Here is a 27437-nt window from a genome sequence, read left to right on the forward strand (position 1 = left end):
CTGACTCTGTTGATCTGAGGTTTAAAAAACCCAAGTTCTAGGATTCTCATGACATGTCACTTCTAACCTTAGACTCTGATTTCTCAGCTCATTCAAGAGATGACTGTTCTGGCAGACATATAAAAAGAAGCAAAGTGAAAACAGAAAGAGGCAAATGGATGGGATGAGGTCAAATTAGATGCTAACTGCAGAAAAATAAATGAACATTATATTAAGTTACTATGTCCTTTTAATCTATAAAATATATCAGGCAAAATCTGACTTAATTTGAAATTGAAATAAATGTAATATATTGCACAAGTCTGTGATGCAGTTGATACTAATTTAACCTATGCCCAATTTGAGATTAATTGATCTATATAATTTCAAATTAACTGCAGCATTGATGAGCTCTTTACTGTTTAACATTATCAGTAATATAAATATTGTGCAGCACACTGCAAACCATGTCATAAAATTTATAAAGATTTGCATCATCACCAATATTTACAAATCTCTGGCATAGCAGACAATAAAGGGAAAAATTAAAGAACAAGATGATTTCCACATTAGGACACTGTGGTATTACATCTTCCATCATTAAATTACTTTGTGCAATGACAACATCACAAAAATACTGACAAACATAACCAATTTATCATTCCTAGGAGGAGGACATTGCCATTCCTTTTTCGCCTCCATTCAGAGGCAGCAGACCCTGACTGCCCCTTTCCTGCCTCTTGAAGGGATTTAGAAACTTTCCACCTAGTAGAAATAACTGTTAATCAATGACAAAGACTGACCCTAATTAATATCACATGATCCTGTTTTGCATCCTATTAAACATGCTTAGAACATGGAAATATTTGCATGCAATATGGTAGAAATAGTCCTTATATGGGGAAAAAGACTCTGTACCCTCACAGTCTCTTGCTGTCGCCTGTAGAAGCATTTGTTTCTGTGGCATCTGGATGGATAGCAAGTTGCAGTGAAAAAAAAGTGGGTTGGTGATAGTGAGAGAGCTAACATCAAGCCTTTGTATGCCTTAATTTACATGCAAAAATCTCTCTAGTCTCACAGATTGCTGCTAGAAGACATTTGACATAATTCTTCTCAGTAATTTCTCCCTAGAGATAGCACTGAATTATGGGATTACTAAATTATTGTTATAATCGAACAATGACAGGCTTTTATAAGAAAAAATCAGATTCCAAAGAAACCATTAAAAATGTCATGATATCTTCATGCCCATACCAATGTTAAATCCAATATCCTGACCAATTGCAGTATGAATGATTCATTCTGCTGACCTATTTTGAAATAAAAGATATTAATTTCCTGACCCAAGATGCAGGGCCCCTGATAGTATACTTCATTTAAAATGCTATGTTTTATCAGTTACTTCAGAATATTAGCACAAGATAAAATATTTTGGAAATACAGAAATCTGGGAAAAATGGGGCATATCAGCTTCCTGACAAATAATTGCTTAATTCTAAGCAGTGTATAACTAGTGGACCATGTAATATAAAGTGTTTTCAAACAATTAAATGATATTTCCAGAATGAAAAGGCAATAGACTTTGACTGGAATAAATGTTTTTGAAGGCAGTAATACTGAATGCCAAAATGCAGAGTAAGGCTAAACCTCAGGAAGATGCAATTATCAATACAAATAGCAAAGCACCTCTAACAAACTCAAAGCTAATTAATTTTACCAGATAAACATTCTTCAAATGAAAATCAACTCAGAATAGTTTGATTTTAATCAAAAGAGCAATCACTTTAAGAAAGAAGCAAAGCTGTAGATAAGAAATATTTTATAAAATGAAAATGTTTGAGATAATAATATATCAGTGCATGAAGCATATATTGATAAAGTTAATTTATGAGTAGAGTCTCTTCCTTGAATACATTTCATGCACATGATATATTTAAATGATGAATTGAATGTGCTTGCCATTGTGTGCCATGATGACCTCATTACTTATCACTTCACAAATATTTCATAAGAACTGTGTTTGCAGGTGATTTTTTTTTATATATATATATAGTTGTTCAGGTTATTTGTAGTATCCATATTTATTATTAAACTTGAGGAGCATCTTTCCTTCAGAATATTACCCAGTGGATTCCTTATCATTATTTAGATGTATTTAATGATGATTCTTTCCCTGTTTAGAATGTCAGCTTTAGGCTTAAACTGCCTTTTTTTCCCCAGTTTTCATTTTCCACTTTTTTTTTTTTCCATTTCCTATGAGAAAGTTTTTTCTTCCTGTCTGAAAGCTTTGATACACTTTATACACTTTCAGAGATGATCTTGAAAATTTGGCACGGTAATGTCTGTGTCTTTTATTACCTTGTCCGAGTGTGGCTATCATACTGAAAATCTGTATGTAGCTCAGGCTTAGTGATACCATATAGGGAAATGCTTTCACCTCTCAGAGACTGTGATTATGAGTTAGAATCTCTCTCTCCTTTGGTGCCAGGGATTCTGCTGCTGACACTAAGTGAAGGACATATTTTTGCAGAACGGTCATGACACAGAGCGAGAGCTATACCTACTCTGACTGTGAGGTAAAGGAGAGTGCAGCTGCAGAAACTAATTCTTGCCTTTTACAAAAGCTGGAAGATGATTTGTAAAATGAGAAGGGATAGAATAATAAGCTTCTTTTGACTCTTTTTTTTTTTTTTTTTGAGAAATACATTTTCCCCCTTGCAAATTACAACTTCTTTGTGTAGCACAAAAAATATTTCTTCTTTCATAATGATTTTTTTCTTTTCTTGAAAAATATGAAATTCATGCCTCCTGGAAAATTTGTAACTGAATACAAGTGTTGCTTTTCATTCAATAATTTTAGTTACCACCTATAAAACATTAGATGCTAAAATATCTGCCTCAGTTTCCAAGGGAGGTGGGTAATGGTTGTTGTCTACTTATTGTATGAATAGCATTGCAGATCTTAACCAGACATTAAATAAGCAGCACCCTTCTTGAAAAGTTAGGATATGAAAGGTCTTCTAAAAAAAAAAAAAATCCACAATATGAGCACTCCAGATATACCAGTAATTGTGTCACCATCCTTTGTTGTATATCTTGAAAACTGTTGACTCAGATATTTAAAAAAATCTAAAGTTACCTGAAGCTTGTATGTGATTTTCAGAGAAGAAAACAGATAACCAAAAAGAATAATATGAGAAAGAGCTGATATGAACATATGATATATAGATTTGTTTTATAAATTAGAATTTGTATTGCTCTTTCTAGAGGATACCTTACTGAAAAAAAAAAAAAAATCCATCTGGTTAATGTTCAAAAGGAAAGCTTGTATTGTAAAGCCTGTCTGTTCTATACTCCAAATATTGTTCAAATATATCCCAGGCAGGGAGACATATGAGTGAAAACATTCTGTCTTAAACTGGAAGCAATCAGGATCTCATGAATGAAAGAATTTTAACTTGTGCTGCTAAGTGATTATGTAATTATCACCAGGGCATTCAAACATATTCAGTATTAGCCAGGTCTAAAATTTATAGAATGGATCCATTATCAGCCAGGAGTGAGTGGTATTCAGGAAAGGATTTTACTAGGAATCAAAGGGATCAAAGTTTGATTTCTTGACCTTGATATGTGGTTTTCTACATACTTGAGGTTTCCTTGAACTCATTTCTAATCCCTTGTTAAAAACTTGCCATTCAGGCCAGTTCTGAGGTGAAAAAGACCACTGCAGTGTCATTTCATGATCTTGAAATGTACAAACTGAAAATAGTTGTAGTTCTAAGCAATTACTGTAATATCTGGACATTGCTAATACTTGGAATTTGAGTTGCAGCCATGAGCCAGAGGACTGTAATCCTGGAAACAGCACTGGCTTTTGATGAAATTGAAAAGACTGCAGAAGCAGAGACATAAAAATATACTCAAAAGTTTGAGCTTATATAAATGTACTGATCTAATATAACTGAGCTAACACAATTTTCATTTTCTAAAATGTAACAAATATTTAGGGGGGAAAAAAAATGTCATCATGAAGACTTGCTTGATTTTCCTTGAAACAAGGTAAACACTAGAGACATCACATTAACTCTGTAGTCCTATCTAGCTAGTGTCATATGTCTGTTAGTAAATATTTGAGTAGGTATAATTGATGAAGAATAAAAGATTTTCAAGATTTCTAGATGCTCAACTATGTGTTGAGCCATCATTAATATCCATAAGGTTCACTGCCAGAGTCTTCACAGCTGAATGCTAAATTGAACATTCAGTGTGATGAGACACAAACTAAGAAGTCTGGACTTCTGTAAATCTACTTGCCCCCTACTCCATCTTTCTTAACTCTTACAGTCTTCTATTTACAGTTAGCCAATATATGAATTCAGTAAAACATCATTGGTAACTGGGTCAATAATAAGTGTAATAGTGTTCCAACAGTCACAAACATGTCTGATGAAAACAGACTTTGTCCTTGAATGCAAACACATCTTTGTAAACTTCTTGAGAAACAAAGTGAAAAACATCTTTCTCCTTGTTTTTCTTGTTCACCTTTATTTTGCAGGGGGAAATGGAGAGCATATCAAACTGAAATATTCATCAGTTCATTAGAGCCTTTCCACCAGAACCAGAAAACTAATGCTGAATATCAGGGTTTTGTATGTCAGTTGGCATTTATAATTTCTTTTTTCTCCTTAGACAGTAAAGTAAAATTCTGTATCACAGGATTGAACATGTCAGATATAGACTTGAGGATACATTTCTAAGTATTCCTTACCATTTCACACTGTGCTAACAGCCTACTTGTATAACATATATTTCTTTGACACTGTTTAGCTCTTCTAACATATCAATCTGTCACTCTTTAAAGAAGTTTTGCATAGATCTCTGTAAGATGTATGATTGTTCAGTGAGTTAGCACCACAACAAACACTTCATAAGCTCTGTCACAGTGATTTGTGCAGGGCTGTAGCAGACTATTAAACTTACCTTTTCCTAGAACATTTTTCTTTTCCTCAATAAAAGAAGAGGATATTGAAAATATTTAAAAGTACAAGCCAGGAGGGTGTTGTTCAAGTACTTTCTCCATACAGATATAAGCAGTATGTTCAGAGACATGACTGGCATACCTGTTTCAGGATTAGCTTGCCAAGTAACGAGCTAAAGCAGCAGTGATCAACACAGACGTTTAATGAGAAGTAAATTCAAATCTGAAGTTCTTATTAATGACAAATGTGTCTCTCCCCACAAATTATGACCATTCCTACTCATTCGAATAACAGCTCAGTCAGGAGAGGGATAACCCACAGCAGATAACCCGAAGGGATGGGAGTAAAGTAGCTATTATTCTGGCAGCTAACATGATTTGAGGTTGAGTTCAAGTTTGCACTGATTAAAATAGAAGACTTTGAAGGAAGACAGTTAATATGTCTGTGTCACATGAATTGCTTTGCAGATGCTTTCCATCACTATCTACAAAGTAAGATAAAGTGCCTTTTACTGTTTATGTCTCAAACCCAATTATTTTGGTGCAGGACTAACAAAGGAAACTGTGTGATCTCTGCTCTTACAGGACACAGGCTAGAAAGTAGAAATAACCTTTTCTGATTTTAAAATCTCTGGGGAAAAAAAAAAAGATACTCATGATAGTCCACAGCCCAGAGAAAATATGTGTACTGTATTACAGGACTAGGGGGAATGGAATAAAGCTGGAATTGGGAAGATTCAGGCTGGACGTGAGGAAGAAGTTCTTCCCCATGAGAGTGGTGAGAGCCTGGAATGGGTTGTCCAGGGAGGTGGTTGAGGCCCCATCCCTGGAGGTGTTTAAGGCCAGGCTGGATGAGGCTCTGGGCAGCCTGCTCTAGTGTGAGGTGTCCCTGCCCATGGCAGGGGGGTTGGAACTAGATGATCCTTGAGGTCCCTTCCAACCCTGACTGATTCTATGATTCTATGATTAGTATATTATTTCTTTTTTTTTTTTATTTTTACTATTAGAAAGAAAAATATAATAATTAAGCACTTTTCACCAAGGCCCTCAAGGACAGCTTATATAAAGCAATTCCTCCTATGCCAAGCTTGTAGAATAATGTTGATACATATTCAACTTGAAATCTCTTCCTTTTTTCAGACAATTTAAATCATTCTTGCATAAGGATATCATATGTTTCATGGAAAAATATGCTACTTTCATTCTCCCATGCTTGAGAACTATGAAAATGTTTTTCCAAATTTTCCAAGGAGCTTGCCTTCAGCATAGGGCAAAGCCTAGAAATTTTGAGGCTTGAGACATGTTCTCTTAGAAGTGCCCAAGCCCAAGAAATGAAGGTGATAATAGAATTCTTAATACCAAAAGTAATGTTAATTTTTTTGCAAAAGGAAAATGATAGCGTAATGCTGAAATAAAATAACTATTACAGATATCTGCTTCGGACAGGGAAAAGTGGAGTAGATGGGAAAAACAGACCATGCTTTTGTGTTTGGAGCAGAATGTGGCTTTTCCTCCAATGTGGAGGGCTGAATGGTTTGGAAGATAGAGTATTGTGGGTACATTAGTCAGCACTAGGTTATAAAAGAAAAATTTATGGAAAGTAATTCATTCAAAGCTTTTGTGCTTGCTCTTGATGAACAGCCTGTTGCAGATGTTTATTTATTGACATTATGATCCATTAATTTGATCACACTGTCTTTTCCACTTAACAAATCATTATGTAAGCAATTTGGATAAGATCGGTAATGCCATATTATTTCACCTTGTGCAGTAGAGTCATTAGGCCATAATGCACTTCAGCACTGTGAAATTATCAGGATAAGTACCATTAAAAGCAGAATCATACATATATCCTTGACCCACTATTTTAAAATGTTCTTGTGTATGAACAATTTTAATGAAAAAAAATCATACTATACCTGAGCTGAAAATTTACCAGAGATCTTCTCTAATGAAAAGAACTTTACTAGGTAGCCATCTGCTTCAGACCTTAGAACTATGATTGTGGTTAGAAAAATGACTTATAATAGAACTTTATTATGCAAGATCTGATTTTTTTTTATAATGTACTTGAGTAATATCATAAAGGGTGAGAAACTGAACAAAATACAAGTTTTATTAATCTTAGTTGTATACTTTTAATTATAAACTTTCTCTTACTCAGTATTTCATGTATTTTCTGAAAGAAGGATCATCAAGTACAGTTTGATGTAGAAAGATTAAACTTCCACCTTTATATGAAGTAAGGACATGTACAATAAGACATATTGTGTCTCAGAATGTAACATTTTTACTTTACATTTGATTATACAATACCACAAATTTACACTCTTCACAGTATGAATATGTATTCATGACTTTAATGCAATAAAATAAAACATCACTAACTGAATAAGTTGTATTATATCAACACATAGACTCAAAGATACTCTGGTGCATCATGAAGCATTCATGAAAATTCTTTGAGAGGAAGCTTGGATTAAGGATTTTAAATTTCACCTGATGTGCTGAGACCTTGAGACACAAAGGGATGAAGAGTTTGTGTTTTCTAAAGAAGATGTTCAGTTGAAAGGGCATGATAAGAACATTCAGAAAAGTAATTGCAGCAATCTATTCTTGACTAAACAAAAGCACTGCCCGACCACTACGTATCCTACCTATTGAACAGCAGCCTCAACCTGCCAGTTGAGATTCACTATGAGATACACAAATGAAAAGGCCTCTGAAGAGTTTAGTAATGTCCTCATGACATCCCAGAAGGCTGATTTTGACCTTTTCCCATCAAGTACAGTAAGGACATTAATTGTATCAGGCAAATATGATGCTTGAAGAACAACTGTGATACAGATTTTTTGAGAGAACGCAATTTTTTAAAGGGAAAGTTCTAAACCATTTTAAAATAAAAATTAAATTTGAGAATTAAAGCACATTTTTCTTAGATTAAAATGGCTAAACCAGAAATATTTAGAAAACAAGTAAAGGGATAATAGCTCTAATTTTGTAAATGCAAAGGTTAAGGAATCCCTCATGCCAGGGAAACTAGACAGTATATCCTTTGAGAAAAAGAAGCAGGCAGACAATGAAGTTACCCAATTGTATCAAACATTTGTACTTCAATCAGGGCACTACAGTGCTTCCTAATAGTAATTCTGCATCTAAACATAGAGATCCCAGCACGTTATGTATACCAGACATCTGTGAAACATATTTTAAAAGTTGAAATTTCGTGTTAGCACTGGTATATGTGGAAGGAAATATTCGTCACGCTGCCAGGTCATACAGCAACTCTCTGAATGTTTCAGGTGCCACCTAGTGCCCAGTTCTCATGTGCCGAAGTCCCTTGCATAGACTCACAAAATCGTCAGGGTTGGACGTGACACTAAGGATCGTCTAGCAGCCAATCTCCCTGCCCTGGGCAGGCACACTTTCCACTAGATCAGGTTGCCCAGAGCCTGGCTTTAAAAACATCCAGGGATGGGGCTACCACCACCTCCCTGGGCAACCTGTTCCGGTGTCTCATCACCCTTGTGGTAAAGAACTTCCTCACATCTAATCTAGATCTCCCCTCCTCTTGCTTGGATCCATTCCCTCTAATCCTATCACTACCCAACACCCTAAAAAGTCCCTCACCAGCTTTCATGAGGAGAAAACTAGTTTTCTTTGTGCCAGCCATGCTTGTGGTTTAACTGGGGCCCTCAGCATCTGTACAAGAATTTACTGCAGATAAACCTTTAATTTACAGAAGTCAAAAGGGATTTGGTAAAGGCAAGTAAGTGTGGCTGGTGCCCTTAATTCTACAGTTTTCCTAGCTAACTATTCTGTCTTTAGCTGTTTGTCATTTACTTTAGTAGTGTGTCTTATAGGGAAATGTCAGATTTAGCCATATCTGCAGAAGCTTATCATCATCTTTCAGCTGATTTCACTTGGTGCTGAATTATATTGTCATGTGGTAAAATTAGTGGCTTCTGTTGTCTTTTTGCATCACGTTTCAGTTCTTTAGTACTTTAGTTCTTCAGCTGTGTCTTCAGCTGATTTAAACAGATAATTATTTCCAATGGTGTATTTCATGTGAAAGCAAAGTATTACAAACCCTGGATCATTTCTTGTATTATGTTTGCCATGCTCACTGTATCAGTGTTACTCATTGTTCCCTTCACATATCCTGAAGGGCTTTTTTGCTGTACTTCTTGTTGCTGTTGCTCTCTTGTTTGTGGAAGAATCATGTTAATGTTGTTCTAATTAATGCTAAAACAAGTTTGTTCCTGTAGAAATAACATATTCTTTTAATGCTATAAATAGAAACATTCCTGTGTTAGTAACAAGGACAGAAAATGCAGTGACTGTTTCAATGCATTAGGTATAAAACCCTGTATTTAAAATTCCCTCATGACACCATTTTGAAAGACATCCTTACAGTAATCAGTGGCTTTGCTTCAAATAATCAAGTTCTTCTGACATTTGTTCATTTGTTGGCATGAAAATAATTTCAAAGGGAAGAAAAAAGCAAAACTATGTCATTCATTAAGAAATAGGTAAGAAACTATGAAATGTAATTAGCTGTAGTATCTTTAGTGAACAGCAGAGACCCTCAGTGAGGTTATTAGTTCAAGGATATTTGTCTATCAAGAAAAATGACTAAGAGCAGGAGAAGAAAACACACTTTTTACCTTTTTTTCTTAAAAAAAATATTTCTCACACTTCCTTTTGTGCACCTATTTATAGTTAGATACCAGAATATGACATTGTCTTCTAACTGGCCCACATAAAATGCAGAAAGCAAGGGAAAAACCTCCCTATGTTTGTTAGCAAAACTGTTATTTCTGTTACAGCTTTAAACAACTGTGAATTTCAGAATAGTGGCATTTGTATCTTGAAGTAAGACATTTGTTGGAATCCATTACTACAAAGAAGAGACCTGAATTTGGGGGAAGAGAAGGGGATCTTTTTCATTTAATCTCTATTTTAATAAATCTGTCTTTCTCATGCTAAATCATACAATGCATTTATTTATAGTGTCTCTTTCTTTGCTTGCTCTATTATGTATGCTTCTGTAGTTAAATTGCCAGTTAGAGATTAAGTTTTTAATTTTTTCTTTCACTGCACTGATACTGCCTACTCCATGATTTTCTTGTGATTTCTCTCGTTCTGCAAATTCAAGTGGGACAGGCAAGTATATGCATATTCCAATATGTATGAGGTTATTTCTATACTGATCAGTTGATTCTTCCAGTCCCTTTTAGATCTAAATCTAGACCATGTTTGCTCCTATATTCATAGCAATGTAAATGCAGGCAGAACAGAAAAGAAAGGACAGACCATACACATTTTGAGACAGAAAAGAAAATAGTATGAGGTTTAAACTACGTATCTAAGTCACTTCTTCCATTTATGAAACCTTTGGAAAACTATGTGCAACCAAAATAAACCATTACAATATCTGATATAGGTAAATTTTGGACACTCTCTCAAGCTACTTTAAAGTGTTGCAAATGTACTGTCTTTCCTAATATTTGAGATCCTGGAAATGTATACAGCAGTGTTCTGGTATTTCCAGTTATGCCAAGTTCTGTCCCAAAGGACAATTGGAGTGGCTCTAGAATGGCATAGACCCTGGATGATACCAGGCTTTGTGTGGTAAAGGGATTACTATTTGGAATAGCAGATAAGAGTGACCAAGCAGTCCGGGACTAGTGGTATGCAGTAATGCAGGAAGGTATTCAGCTGGTGGTATAGGGATACCAGGAGTATTTCATAGGAGAACTAAAACATGAAACAAATAATAGCTGAAACAAATAATAGCCTTTATTGGGATATTTCATGGTTCTTTCAACAAGTGAGTACTCATGAAGATACACATTTGGTATTGACAGCATTTCTCGCTTTAGGTTGGAAAACTGTGAAAACCTGTGATAAAGAGATGGAACAACCCTTTTAAAAAAGGATTCTTAAAGTTTTGAAATTTCTAGTATCAGATTTAATCTGTGAAGAACATTAATTTTTAGTAGAGAAAATGCAAATCTTCTTCACTGAAATGAATATAATGCAATGAGATGACGAACATTTTTGTACTGGAATATTTGCAAATATTTTTTCTCAATTTTTGGAAACTATGTTATATATTTAATGCATAAGCAGTTTAGGGAAGACAGGTGTTGTTCTTAATTCTATAAATGATAAATAAATTTTAAAATTTATGACTTGAAATCTGAATAAAAAGAAAGAAAATTTGAAATTTACATAGCTGGTGATTGTTTCTCCTTGAATGACTGCAGAGAAAGAGAGAGGTTGAACTTTTGACAGCTTTGTTTTTGAAAGTATTGTCAGAAGGAAATTTTATGTAGTGTGATTTAATTGGAATAGCTTCTTAATTGGTATTTATAAGTGGCTGAATTTCTACTAATTAAACTCTTTGAAGGAGCGTGTCCATTCCTGCTAAGCAAAACTCTCTGAGGTATATTCTACCCACAGTCTTTGAACAGAGCTTCCATTGACATTAATAACAATTAATGAAATAGAAATTAAGCATTGAAGGATAATTTGATCTTTATATTTTATAATTAAGGAAAAAAAAAGAGGATAAGTAAGTTCATAGGTACCTGTCTTACAAATGGAACATTGATTTAAAAAAACCAAAAACAACAACATTATGGTTTTGTGCAAGCATAAAATTTCTGAGATAACTAACAAATAAATTTCAGACAATGAAAAATTTTACTTGGCGAGAGACTAAAAGTGTTGCCATAACTTTCTCTGAAAAGGGTATGAGTGACAATATGCAATAAAAAAGTGAAGACATAGGATGGTATTAAAAAAAAAAATCAGTCATGCTTATTTTCAGAGTGTATGAACAAGGAGAAATTCAGTCAAATTATAATGTGGCAGATTTAAAAGGAAACCCTTTTGCATGCTTCATCTCTTTACTGAATATCAGAAGGTCATTGTAGTCAAGAACCTGTGAAGAGCTTAACAAAAATTACAATCTAGTTTGCCAATCCCTGTGTACCCTGACAGATGACAATCTCAAGGTAACAATCTGTAGCTTTAAATGGCAGGGAGATGGTATTAAAATGTCACATTTCATTTGAAAATAGATGCCACCTATCAAAGGAGGCTAATGCAATTATTTGGTGACATACACTCCCTCCTCCCCCTGTAAGAATAGTGCACTAGTGTGTGTTCAAAATGAGAATACTCCCAGAAGAAACTAATATATTGCATAAATACATATATATACACAATATATATACAATATATTAGTTTCTTCTGGGAGTATTCTCATTTTGAACATATTTGCAATATATATACACATATATATGTAGAGAGAGTATATCTATTGTGTGTATATATATATATATATATATATATACTAGATGATCCTATATATATATAGAGAGAGAGCTATATATATAACTAGAGGATCTTATATATATATATTTATACATATATACAATATATATACATATATAGAGTATATATATATAGTGTGTATATATATATATAGGAACTAGATGATCCAATATATTGTATATATATAATATATAAAATATAATATATTTTATATAGCACAATTTGTTTTCTATTCTATTATGTAAAATTAGCAACAGAATTACTTGAAGGGATAGAAATAGTAACATACTAGCTACTTTAATAATATTTAAAAAATAATGCCAAGTCATGTTTTTAGATGAGTCATATGGTATTCAACTGGAAAATGAGTTTTATGTTAGAAAGAGGTTGATTTTTAATTAGTGCTTTAAAATGTAATAGAATTTGATAAGAATATGTTGCCTTATGTGGCCAGTTCTTGATGAGGCAGCAGTAAGAGTAAAGCAAGCACTTTTAGGCAGTGACTGTTAAAGGCATCACTAAGCTTTATATTCTCCATTTCAAAGGACAGGGAATCTTTGTGTGACCTTTTTATAAGCCTTAAGAAATACAGGCCTCTGAAAGATTTCATTTTTTTTGAAAAGCTGAAAACAAAAACACTTTGTAAAGGTAGAATTTTCATGTTAATAGAGTATGATTCATAAGATAACCAAAGTCCACAGGATTATATTCTTGCCTCTATTTTGACATGCTGTGATGACAAACAATAATTGGAATGGCCTTGAAACCTGTGAAAGACTTAAGAGAAATCCCTTTGAACAAATACGCACTAGTCAACTGCAGCATTTACCTTCAGCAAAATCCAGTATTGATTTACAAAAACAGTATAAGTAATAAAAATATGTCTTCTCTAGAATTACAGAGTAGTTCCTGTGGCAATCCAGGAGTTCCACCAAAGGGTATCTTGTATGGTACAAGATTTGATGTTGGTGACAAAATCCGATACAGCTGTGTCACTGGATATATCTTGGATGGCCACCCTCAGCTGACTTGCATAGCCAACTCTGTGAACACAGCATCATGGGACTTCCCTGTTCCTATCTGCAGAGGTAAGAGAAATATTACAGTGATGTTCTCAAATATATGCATTGCATTTATTGGTATGAGCAACTTGAAATGTGTTTCAATTGTTAAGTTTTAGACTGTGGCTGAAGAAAAAAAAACACCCAAGCCTTTCTGAATATTTTAATCTCAGTGTATGCGTCTACTAATTTTTCAGTCAAGATCCTGTTGCACTTAGATATCTCATTTATTTTGAAATATATTCAATTAAATAAAATCTAGAAAGCTAGTAATAAGTAGGATATAAATATCTCTGTTCAACATGTTTAAACTATGAGACTGTAGATTTGAGATCCATTAATATTTCCTAAGGACTGATATTTTGTCAAGCGTTAACTTGGATATTGAGCAGATAGAAGTCTGAAACTACCAAAACAATTGAGTTAGAGACACTTCCACTCATTCTCAGACAGAGATTTTTATATAGTATGTAACCTGTATCGTAACAAATATAGATCAAATCTCTTTCTCTCGCTCACTCGCCTTAGAAATATAACATCACTAGAGAATTATGTTTTATGGGGAAATCTTATTTTCTGAGACTATTAGGGAGAAATAATATTTGCAGAGCAATAAGAGGAGCTAACCTGATAAAATGAAGGAAATATCACTACTATACAGAACCAGGTAGTATTTTGATGAAACACCTTATGCCAGGCAAGGTTAAGATTCTTCTCTGGATTCACAGGTTAACTTTACAGAATGTAGCATTTATATTTGTCTAAAAGAAATATGCATTCTGGCAGGGACTACAGAAAAAAAAAATCCAACTTAATTTGTCTGATTAAATAGAAAAAAAAAATTGGGTTAAAGCATGGTTATCCAGTACCACAAAAAAATAGTAATATGCAGGAAATGTTTACCATTGAAAGGACCATTCTCTTGTCTGCTGTGCTTGGCTTGTTTTTCTATGATCCTGAAGAAAAGATGAAGTTATTGTTATTGCACCCTGTGATAGGACAAAGGGTAATAATGGATGTAACCTGGTACAGGAGGTTCCACCTCCAAATGAGGAGGAACTTTTTCACTGTGAGGGTCACAGAGCACTGGAGAGGGCTCCCCAGAGAGGTTGTGGAGTCTCCTTCTCTGGAGAGCTTCAAGACCCATCTGGATGTGTTCCTGTGTGAGCTGAACTACGTTCTATGGTCCTGCTCTGGCAGGGGGGGTGGACTCAATGATCTTGGGGGTCCCTTCCAACCCTTAACATCCTGTGATCCTGTGTTCCCCCGTACTTCACAGGTAAATGCTGGCAAATAATGAAAAAAATACACAATCAAGGCATAAATTCAAATTCTGTTTGTGGTGATGATCATACCAAAGATCTGATGAGAATATTTGCACAAAACTTAAATTTGTGATAAAGGAGAAAGCTAATGGACTTCAACATTGTCCAGATTCTCGATCTGCCAATTTCAGAATGAATTGGCATAAAAAATTGTACTCTTAAACGAGGAAGATGAAGATTAGAATAGTGTTGCATATGCTTTCTCTTAATACAAGACTTTTCATTAAAACTTGGGATAAGATTTTAGGTTTATTCCAAGATGATATGAAAATATATGGTGTAAATTTGCGTTCGAATTGCAAACTCTCAAAGTAGTCCTATGGTTAAACATAACACTAGTGTGCAAGCAGAAAGCTATGCCATCAGAATATGAAAAGCATACTTCTTTTATTTATGATTAAAGGGGCCATTAGCTGAATAATGTCACTCTCTAGGGCAAAACAGAGTTGATGATTTGGAAAAGATTCCAAAAAAGAGGAAACAAGTTTTGTTAGATTTCAAAACTGATGTTTTGTCTATAGACTGAAGGAACTCAAACTTTTCAGTCTATGTGGAAGAGGATGAAGCAGTGACTTGATTTACTGCAGAAATTCTTGCAGAAGGAAACCATTTTTTTGAACAAGACAGTTCTTTTATCAATAGCAGCAAAGAACCAAAGGGCTAGAAGGTTGTCAAATAAAAAAAAACAAAAAACAAAAAAACAAAACCAAAAAAACCCGAGCAAACCCACAAGGTAATAGTAGTTGTCATAAATTACTGAAGCATAACCTAGGAATGTGACAGATTCTTGATTTAAGCTTTACCATCGGGCATGATGGCTTAAAGGCTTAATTTTTGTTCTATGTTCAAGAAAAAAAAAAAAAACAAACAAAAAAATCCTGATTATTTTCAGTAGTTCCTTCTATGAATCCATGTCTGGTATCAGAAACTTCTACCTTTACATTTAATATGGAGACCTAATTTTGTGTAATGCAATCATCTGATGCAGAATTCTAGGGAAGTCTGCTATTATTGATTACTCACCAAGGAGTTTCTTTTCTCTTTGTCTCAGTTTGCCATAGAGATTCTCTATGATTAATAAAAGACTCTCTTTGATTAAACTTGATCAAATAAGATTTCCTCTGACATATGTCTTATTGTTCCAAATCAATGGTCTAAAACAGAGAATCCTGAGACAAATAAGTGAAGTTGTCTATAGTTTTGAGAGTATATGTGTGGGAATTATCTTTTCTCTTTTTTTGTGTGTGTGGTTGGTTGGTTGTTTCTGGTTGGTTGGTTTTGCTTAGGGTTTTGTATTGCTTTGTTGTTTTTTTTTTTCACATAGGAAATAAAATGAACAAAAGTCTGAACTTAAAATATGCTTATATGCCAGGCTTTTAGTGATAGGATGAGATGGAATAGATTGAAGCTTGAGAAGGGAGATTGATATGAGGAAGAAATTCTTTACTGTAAAGGTGATGAGACACAGGAACAGGTTGTGGATGCTCCCTCCCTGGAGGTGTTCAAGGCCAAACTGAATGAGGCCTTGAGTAACATGGTCTAGTGGAAGGTGTCCCTGCCCGTGGCAGAGGGGTTAGAACTACATGATCTTTAATGTGTCTTCCAACCCAAACCATTCTATGAATCTGTGAATCTATGAACGTTGGTAAAGTCTTTAGATCACCTGCCTCTTGTAATCCAGAACAAGTGAATGTGAGGGGTAATTTCATTTTATCTCATTCCATTTACATTGTCTTCCCTCTGAATCAAGAAATCAGGAGGTGGTTGTGCTTGTGGATTAGCAATGTCATTCTTATGTATTGATGTTTCAGTGAGGAGAATTTAATTAGAATCAGCAGTGCTCCTATTGCCACAAGAATCCATACATGAGATCCTACTGCCTGTGTGTGGTGTAATTTGGTGTCCAACACTGATGTTTGTACATTTTTAGGTTATGCATTTTTGGTACAAATTTTATTAGTGAAGAAATGAGTTATTTCTCAAATACTTCCTTTTTATTTATTACTCTTTATAGGAATATTTTGCAAAAGCTGTGCACATACCTAACATTTGCTTTATTTCATATCCTGTTTCTCATTGAACATAGTTCAAGTGCACAATTTTTTTCACCTGTCATTTGCATGTTCTGACATTTGTTAAATACTGAGATTATTAATAGATTTACTAGAAGTGAAAAAAAACCCACCTTAATTAAAAGAAAACTAAATTGAATTTATTGTGTTGTGGTCAATTATACTGTGCACAACCCATGACTGGTTTTTAAATAAAGCCTTCTTCCTTGACAAATTAATTTTGATAAGGTTGTTTTCAACAGTGAAACATGACAGCATCTTTATCATATCACCTGTTCCTAAGAAAATGTTGCAGCTTGCAGTTTCTCTATAATGCAGCAAGCAAGGAATAATTTAGTGAAGCTAATAAAGTTACATTTATGCATAATATTGCCATTTTATGGAAGTTACAATAAAAAGGCTCTAGCCAGACTGATCTAGTGTGAGGTGTCCCACACACTAGGGTTGGAACTAGATGATCCTTGTGGTCCCCTCCAACCCTGACTGATTCTATGATTCTAAAAGGACAAATTCATAGTCAAGGAAATATTCTGATTTTTTTTTTATTTCTTTTTCAGAGTTTTTCCTGCTCTAGGGTAAAATCAACATTGTAAGAATCTTCATTCCAAAGCTTTTTTATTTTTTTTTAGAATATATTTTATTTGTGTTCCTGGAAGTTCCATTAAAATATTTTCATTCTTGCTTGTACGTATGTTTACAAAATATTTCCCACTATGAAACTTCCATTAATACTTTTAACAAGAGGCTTTGTTTTTCCACTTGTTTGAATTAACATGCATTTTTGATCAGACAAGTGCATGACTCTCAGTAGGGGCTTTTTTTTTTTTTTCCTTTTTTTTTTTTTGACATTTCTGCTTTTTCAATTATTTATCTGGAAGGATATTGAGTTATTTTTCCATGTATTGTCATGACAGTTAGAAAACTAAAGAGGTTGTTACTAAATTGAATTCTGGGAATTCTGTGATTCCCCTGCAATGTATGTGTATCTATACCTACTTCTGTAATGTATACTTCTTCAGTGGATTTATTCCAAATACACTGTATTGAGATTTTTATAAGCTCATATTTTAACAGACATTACGTATTCATATTTGAATACTTATCTCACTACTGAAGTGTTTTGATACTGCCTGTGTGCAGAACCCACTGAAGAGGAAAATTAATTGCAAGTCACTGGTATAATTTGGTGATTACGTAGATACATGAATATGTTTCAACTGCATGAGGTAAGTCTTTAGGCCAGAAAAAAACAGAACATCCTCAAATGAAACAAAAATATACCTAAGAGTATTGTAAATACTCCAGTACACTCTCTGGAAGGGGTCTACCTGTTTATATACAAACTTCAATAGTACAAATTTGTGAAAAAAATAATTAATAAAACTGCACTTAACTACCAAGAAATATTCATATAACAATGTAGACATATATTTGGTTGCAGGTAGGTAAATGATTTTATGACAGTGTGACAAACAGAACCTAGTAGTATAAGTGGTAAATAAGCTGATTCTGCCTTTGTGTCTTTGCTATAAGCTGGTCTTTGTAGGCTATGAAGAGAAAAAAGCAAGAGATAAAGTCCAGTGCTTGATGCCATACAGTGCATTAACCTGTGGAACTGACAATATACAGAGGAAAATAAAGTGCACTAACTTAAAAGCGGGAATAAATTACATCTCATGGGGAACAAGCCATTTTTTATCTGAAGCTAGTGCTTATATAGTGTTACTGCTTATTTGTAGAAAGAGCCTCAGTATATCTGTGAAGAGACTGGATTAAAAATATATTGGATTATTTAAATTTAAAAAGAAAATAAACAGTACTGAAGATGAATTGGCACAAATGTATGAGTAATATTTCAGAGACTGTTCCACCATCCTTTTTCGGGCATTGTAAGTCAGTGACTTAGAATGGCTAGCAGTCTTATGGTTGATACATTAAGAAGTGTAAATGCCCTACAAATGCAAATGATGCTCTTATAAAATTAGGAAAGTTAATTAAGCTTCTAGGGGAAAGGGGAGAAATGATGAAAAAGGTCTACCATTTTATTGAAATAGTAGTGTAATATAAATGTTATGTGTTTTCAAGTAGAATGCTGCGTACTTTCCAGCAGAGCCCAGAAGCTCTGCAAAATAATAACTTGAATGACTTCTTTAATGAAGAAAGTTCCATTACCTTTTGTTGCTTTGAATTTTTGCAATAAAAGAGATTCTTAAATTTAATTATCTTCAAAATGTTTAATTTTGAAGACCAATAGAGTTAAGCCTTTGCTTCTATTAAAAACATTGAAATTGCTCTCTAGTATACCCTGCAACACTTGTATTTTCTCATTATCTCAGTGTTATTCCCAGGGTAGTATCTGATTCTCATTATCAGAGACATTTCACATAACTGCATTTTACTTGTGTGAACAAATATACCTAATCCTGAAGATCAGGAAATCCCTATGTGAATTTTAACATATGATCAAATCCATGGATCACCTATTATTCAAAGTGGTGGTGAAACTACTGGATTATTTGAAGCTATTCTAAGTCATTATTGATATGTTATGAAAAAGTCTTTGGGTACCTCAGCCTCCTATTTATCCCTTGTGAGCAGGTCAAGCATACAATATCATAGCAACAACGTTAACATTACTACTATGTGTAGTCTCTGTGAAATGGAGATCACCGAAGATACATGAGCAATAATAATTATATAACATGTATGCATTCCTAAACCAAACAAGGTTATTTGTGAGAGTTCCAATTGCTTTAAGTATATTACATTCATGTCCAAAACCTGTATTTGTTCATTTATGATAATGAAGGCCACAGTACTAAGTTCTTATGTTGGGAGAAGAACTGGAAGTAGTCACTGTGCTCATATGTGAAAATTTAGTGTTCAATGATGTGCTGCTGTAAGGTTCAAAAGGAGGCTAAGAGATTTATAAAAGATTAAGATACAGTTAACAGCTTATGGAGCAATACTAAGTATCTTAAAATGGTTTTCCTTATTTGTCCTTTCATTACAAATGTATATATCCAGATCAGAATATTTATCAGAATCACACTTTCATTTGGTTTACATAATTTGGCTTTGCACATCATCAGGAGATTTGAGGAATTCCTGTCAGTAGTGAGGAGAGCTGTCCTAAGAATATGATGGAAACTTAATTAACAGTGGCCAAACCCTCATCTGCTGTGATATAGTCCAGTATAAAAAAAAAAAAAAAAGATATTTGGATTAAAGAAATTAACATTCATCAGTGCAGCAACTGTCTTAATTTGAAAAACAGGCCTCTTGAATTACATCTCCAAGCAGTATACAAAGCACTGGAGAAAGCAGCAGAACACAACTGTTCCAAATAAATGAAATTATGGTTAGAAGGAAATAAGTATATGTAATTATTCTGGAAAAGGAACTTTTGCAGACAGTTGTAATTCACACAAAAGTAAGGAGAACACAGACACAGCAATATATTATGTTGATGCTTCTCATGTAATTGTACCAATAAGATAAAATTTAATAACAAAAAATTGTTACTACGGTTGATGCAGGGAACAAATAGGAAAAGAAAAAGACCAGATTATAAATTCAAGAAATCTAACCCAATACTTAATAAAATAAAACTTCCAAACTACCAAAGTGTTTGACCCCATAGTTGTATTCACAGCTAAGGACTTACAAGTGCATGGAAGTTAGTGGGGGTGGTTAAGGAAAAATATGAAATAATTTTTATGTCTTGTTTTCAGAAGAAATTTCTTAAGCAAAGACAAAGGACACAGAAGGAAATAACACATTGGCCATATTCATATATAGTATTGAAATTGTGTTGTGCGATTGCTGCTGGGAACAATATGACAGCGAGAATTATATCTGCAGTTGAAAGGGGTGAAGATTACTCTGAAGAATCAAGATCAGTAAATGGAAAGGAGGAACTTTGTGAACTGAAATGCCAGTTCAGGCTGCTCATTGACAATTTGAGCAGTTGATTTTGGTAATATGTACAATGCAGCCATTAAAGCACAATACTAGAAGTGTTCATTCCTGCAAAGCTCCAGTCTTTCACATGTGATTTGAAACTAACTTCTAATCAAGTTTATTTGTTAGAAACCCTGATAGACTATTTTAAGAGGAGAGGTGTTACCTGTGTAACTGTAGCTCAGTTCCAGTTTCACCTAGTAAATTCTGCTTATGCTAGGTTCATTTTCTTGTGGTATTACTGCATAAATCCTTTCTACTTATCAATTAGCATAAATAATATTTGTAAAATAATTTGAGATACTTAGAAAGTAATTACTGGTAAATCCCAGGTTCATTAATTCAATTTACTAAACTGCTTAATCCAAAAAGCTTTTGCTCCCACAGGCTTTAAAATAGACAAGAATATTTTCCTGAGATTATTGAAATTATGATTTGATAAAACTTTTTGTACCTCTCAGTTTCTTTTAAAATCATAATTTACCAGAGTATAAATGGAAATTGTTGAATATAATTTAAGTACTTTGTAAACTCTGACGTATATAACTCAGTTGTAATTACATCTGGAAGGTAGAAGTCATAACAAATTATTTTTCTCTGAAGTCTTTAAAGCCCTTCAAATATTACTTCCATAGAACAACTGATGCTGCTGGCTTGGGCTTTCTGTTTTACGCTGTTTGTTTTATTGGGTTTTTTTTGTTGTTGTTTTTTTTTTCTCCTGTACAGGAAAAAAAAAGGATTTTATAAAGTGTTCACTTTCTATCATTAGTAGAAACACCAGAGCCTGAGGTAAAATTTTCCAATCATTAACAAACACTACCACAGCAGGAACCCAGGAAAATAAATTTAAGATGTCCAATACCCACTAAGCTAAGCTTCATCACTAATAAATGGTGCAGCAAATGGATTAAGAGTACTATTTCACTGAAGGGAGAAAGCAAAAGAATGAACAGCAGAGTAATCAATAACTAGCTGCTCTGGATACTTGAAGTATAATAATGACAGTTCTCTTATCCCCTGATGATACAGCTGATGGCTGGTTCTTTTCATGTTACATGCAGTTATGCATCACTCATAGTACACGATTAATAATTCCACTTTTCTTTAATTGCATAACCTCATTTAAAATGCAGCTAAGTCAGCAAAATTGCTTGTTAACCATTTGCTCTTTTTAGCCATGCTTGCTGTAGTTATTCTACTATGTCTAAGTGCATTGTTGCTCCATTATCCACTTTTGTTGGTCACTGCAGCATTTCAAGTAAACTTGAATTATGTAAGAAAAGCAAGTATGTGTAACATATATATATATGTGTGTGTGTGTTAGAAAAATCTCTACTATTTAAAAAGACCTCTTAAAAGGGCCTCTGATCCTTCACCTTGCAAATTTGTCTCTTACTGTAAACTCTCGCCTTAAACTAAGGTCAGGTATTGCATTTCTCACACTCAGACATGTTTTTATGGCTCTTTTGAATGCTATTTTTCATGTTTTTACAGGTATAATATTTTATTTATTACATTCAACTATAATGAAAAAAAAGTATAAATTTGACACATGGTAGACCTATGCATTGTCCCTTTTGCTTAGCCTTCCTTCTGTCAATCATATATCAATAGAGTAGGAGCCTGTTTTTTTGATCCTGTTTTGTCTGGAGCTGCCTGAAAGAGCTGCTTCCTGATTTCTTTTAGTTTTGACTTTTAAGACTTTTGTATGAGTGTTTATGAAATATATTTTAAATAGTACATGAACTACGAGGACTTTATAAAAATGTTAAAAATCTGCAGCATAGATATCAGTTAAAAACAGTTAACGTGAATGGCTGTACAACACAGGTGTGTTGAGATGGAAAGGGGAGAGAACTCAGGAGATTCTTTTTCTTTGTCTTCGTGAATTGTCACAACATTTGGAACAAAGGTTTATCATTCTAATATATCCTTCAAGAAACCTTTTCAGGTAGTGCATAGATATTACACTGTCTGTTCCCAGTTGTGACCTCAAGTTGTCCTTCAGGTCCTACATGCAGCTCTGGGTATTGTGTAGGTGAGCGGGGAGGAAGTCAACTTCTATTGAACACATGTATTGATTTGAATTAGAATTTGTCATGGACCAAATAAAGAGCTAGGGGATCTATATGGTTTTGTCTGTCAGAGTAATGCCTTCTGAAAGGCTGTACAGAAATCATATTCAAGAATGAGGGCAGAGAACAGAGTGATATGGATGAAACAATTTAGTAGTGCTAGACTGACAGAAAATAGATTCATTTTAAGCGTAGATAACTGGTGCCAGTACTGCAAAGGCTGTATGAGTAGAGCAGACAGGGAACTGGAACGTTGAAAATAATACATTGCTAAATGAGAATTCTTCCAATGAATTTAGCGGTAATGGTAAGATACAGAAAAGAAACTAACAAGGGAAGCTGGCAAGACTTAATTCAAAGGATGCTGCTGCAACAAAGATACCATACTATGTGAAGCAAAGTATTGTAAAAGAGTATAAGAATTTCAGAAAGCTAAGATTGTTTTCGAGGAAGCCCATAATGTGACTTCCTTTTTAGTATAAAATTCAATTAGTTTTGTGTGTTGGATCCATAGACCTTTTTGCTCCATCCCGCCCTTTACCTTTCACTCCCAAGATGATTCTAGAAAAGCATATGTAAAGCCAGGATGGCATGCATTTGCACATAAATCTGTCTTCCAGAAGTGTAGTTTTGAGAGATTTGTTCTTTTAAATTTTCTGCCTCTAGTAATTGGAAGAGTTTATGTGGCTGTTTTCTCTAGTATGAACACTACCTTCTGTTCACCACCTAGGTTCTTAGATACATCGCTTGGCCTAAGGTTCATACATGCATAAAGAGCCTTATGAAAAGGGTCATGTATTCTGAAGTGCAAAGCATGGTGCTGCATGATAATTCTGTTTGGTTTGTGCCTTTGCATATATACTTGCAACCACTCTAATTTCAATTATTTTGGGATTAAATTTGTGTCTTGTGTCTACCCTGCTATTTGCAGGACTGCCTGCCATTTTGAACAAGGATGCTATAATGATCTTGCTATTAGCCAAATAAATTTCTCTCAGACATAAATTCTAACACTGCATATCATCTGTTTTGTGCCAGCACTATGGAGATGGTTTACAGGCATTAGTGATTCTGTAGTCCTCTAGTCCCAGAATAAATTAATGTATCATCTGCACGTTGTCAGCTCAGGAGCTGGCAGGCTTGGCAGACTGCTGCACTTCAGCTGTTTTCTGGCTAGGCTAGCACATAGAAATTGAGAGATATTTTAAATGTGCACAAATAATTACACTAAAAGCTGCCTTTTCTGTCATCCTCAGTATTTCACTCTTCCAGTATTCCTAAAGATCAGCCTTTCTTCTTATTTGTTGTATCATCATTTGCATAACAGTCTGAAAGATCTGTGGTCCACATCAAGAAGTTGCTACTAAAGAGCTTCGCCATCAATATTTAGATACCTTATGAAAAATAGCTTGAAACTTATCAGCATCTCCTGAAATCATAGCAGAGTGAGTTTATTTATGGACAATATCCAGGTTCTTCTGTTAGATAGAAGCTTTCAGTTAGTGGATCAATATTACAGGTATTTATAGAAAGATATGTAAAAAGTGAAGGTATAAATACAAGCATTTAAAACAAACAAAATTCCTTAAGCTGATGCCTGTCAGGTAGTGACAGGACTAGGGGTAATGGAACAAAGCTGGAAGTGGGTAGATTCAGGCTGGGTGTAAGGAAGAAGTTCTTCACCATGAAAGTGATGAGACCCTGGAATGGGTTGCCTAGGGAGGTGGTTGAGGCCCCATCCCTGGAGGTGTCTAAGGCCAGGCTGGATGAGGCTTTGGGCAGCCTGCTCTAGTGTGAGGTGTCCCTGCCCATGGCAGGGGGGTTGGAACTAGAGGATCCTTGAGGTCCCTTCCAACCCTGACTGGTTCTATGAACTTGTAAATCAAGGAAGGAAAATGGAATTCTGGAAGAAAAATGCATTTTTCTTTTGAGTTGTGTCACCTCACTTTGTCTATTTATTTAAGCAATTCCAAAGACAACCTGTTCCTATCTAAGTAGAGCATTTATCATAACTACCTCCAAAGATTTCATGTTGTTACGCCATGATTTCAGCTTCATATGAAAAGCTGAAGCAAACCAAAATAGCATATGAAGACAAATGAGCTGATTAAGTCACAGATACATCTAGCAGGTTGGCAAACAGTCAACATATAATTTTCAGCACCCCCTCCAAGATTCAAATCTGTGTGAAATTTATTTCGTAACACTATAAGTAAAAATTCAGAAGAAAATCAACGGTATTTAATATGAACAAATATTTGGTAAGCAAAGTAGAACTGTGCAAAATGAAGTCTTTTGCAGAATCTGGAAATGAGGATCACACAAAGAACATTTTGCACAGCTGGCTAACGAGGATGAGTGTGAAAGTCCATCTAAGAATAAGACTGAAGTAGAGGATGCCCCAAAGAAAGTAAGGAACTCAGGACTGTCTTGTCTTAAGGCACAGATGTCAGACAACTATTTGCCAATGCCTGAAATGCTGTGTGTTGTGTTTCAGGACTAGAACTCCACTGACAGTTATTCTAGGGATAATCTGTGTGATGAGGTGGTTTTCATATTTGAAGTCTAACATTTTGTACATGGACATGTCTATATGCAGATTATGCCTTTTAATAAATCCACACATAAATGCATAAAAAAAAATCAGAGTTTCTTACTGAGCTTCTGTATAAAAAGAAATACTGTGTTGTTGTTGTAGCTTATCTCGATACCAAATGTGTTAGATGGCTGAGTTCAATTCAGTTTAAATAGATTTAGGAGGTGTTTTACAGGCCCATTGTGTAGTGTATTACTTTTTTGTTTGTTTGTTTGTTTCTATCTATATAATTTAATGTCTTATTTATCTACTTTATTTTAATTTTTAATATAAATTTATATATTCAAACTTTGTGCAACTGTAGAATTGGTGTGAGTCAACCCTAAAGCATTACTTTCTCCTTCTGTGTAGGGTAATTTAATGTTATATTGTTTTCCTTTATGAAATGTATCCTATATACTCCTATGGCAATATAAGCTTGGTATTAAGTGAAGAGTTGTACTTAAACACCTAAACCAAGTTGTTGTTAGACAATTAGGAAGTTTTGCATTATTTGATCCTCAGTTCCTTAGAGGATTCTATTCAGCCCATTGACAGGGTTTCCATGGAAACAACAACCCTATTAAAGCCTCCAAGAAGTCCTGTCTTTTTCCAGTTTTTCTAGCTAGTTTGTATTGTGCATAGGCATTTCATTTCAAATGATGCAGTAAATAGAATAATTTCATCCTCTCATTAAATAGAATATATTGCTTTCTATAATAAGCTCTGAAATTCTGTGGACCAAATGTTCTGTCCTTCTGCTGCTGTCCTAATTTTAGGCAGGTTTACATCAGGAGAGAATATGGAAATTTGTTTACCAAGGGTGAAGGAGGGAAAATTACCAAGACTGCTATTTTTCTGTTGTATTTACTTTTTCTATTGGCTTGAAAAAAAAAAAAAGGAATAGAAGTCAACTTCCATTTGACTTACAGCAACTTACTTACTCCATTTGTGAATTTCCATAGTTCTTATGTTGTATTAACAGTCAGAAATGTTTGCATTTACATATTTTTTGCGGGGCTCCTAACTGTATGTATGAAACAGAGATGTTTGATGGCAGCTGCAGAGAAAGCATACTCTCAAAAAATATATTGCTGAGAATAATTGGCTGAGAAAACATTTTAATGAAAGATTAATTCCAACAGGATAGCAGTAAATACCCTTGTAATGGAAATGAAGCTGGATCAACCTAGTGAGATAAGCATCATATCAGAATTTATGGAAAATAAGAGTTTAAGGAAATCTGCTTTTTCAAAGCAGTTATTTCTCAGATGTACCTTTCTTCTCATGAGAATTCATTTTCATATTTTGTGACTAATTTGTAAGCCACCTCTTAACGTTTTTTATTCATTTTATGATAGTTCTCAAAATCTTTAGAAGCTAAGAAGGCTGTTAAATGACTGAAGACCGAGATTCCTTCAGCCATCTTTTGTATAAAAGTCTACCTGTGAATTAGTTGTCTAAACTATATTTAAGACAAACAGCACTGATGGTCTGGACAACGTTCATTGTTAAAATAATCTGTAGAATTATGACATCACATAAGTTGGAAGGGGCCTCTGGAGGCCTCTAGTCCAACTCAACCTTCTGCTTAAAGCAAGGTCAACTACAAGAAGTTACTCAGGGCCATGTCTAGATGAGTTTTGAATATCTCCAAGGATCTAGACTCCATATTGCTACAGTGTCTGTCCTCACTCATCAAAAAATGTTTTTTTTTTTTTCTTTTTCCTTACATGGAATCATAATTTCCCACATTCCAGCTTGAGTTCATTCTCTCTTGTCTTTTCACTGTGTACCTTTTTAGAAGAAACTGACTCCATTTTCTCTGTATTTTCCTGTTAGATGGTTGAAGAGAACAGTAAGATCTCCCCCAAATCTTCACATATCCATCTTGAACAGACACAGTTCTTTCAGCTTCTCCTCATGTCATATGCTCCAGACCCAAAACCACCTTGTCAGACCTCTGTTTGACTCAATCTAGTGTGCTTATGTCTTTCCCATTGTGGTAGCTTGACCATGGCTGGACATCAAGTGCCCATTGCAAGTTGCTCTTTCACTCCCT

At 34.4% G+C, this 27437-nt stretch overlaps 1 protein-coding gene across 3 annotated transcripts in view; it reads left to right on the plus strand.

Annotated features, from left to right (window-relative positions):
• CSMD3 (CUB and Sushi multiple domains 3) overlaps positions 1-27437 on the plus strand; it is a 383091-nt gene that overhangs the window by 95855 nt on the left and 259799 nt on the right. For all 3 annotated transcript variants that reach the window (XM_054385441.1, XM_054385442.1, XM_054385443.1), the window contains exon 4: positions 13198-13392. In XM_054385441.1, coding sequence (XP_054241416.1) covers positions 13198-13392 — 195 coding nt within the window. The remainder of the gene's footprint in view (positions 1-13197; positions 13393-27437) is intronic.

The sequence above is a fragment of the Indicator indicator genome, chromosome 12 (genome assembly GCF_027791375.1).
Source record: "Indicator indicator isolate 239-I01 chromosome 12, UM_Iind_1.1, whole genome shotgun sequence".
Classification (NCBI taxonomy): Eukaryota; Metazoa; Chordata; class Aves; order Piciformes; family Indicatoridae; genus Indicator; species Indicator indicator.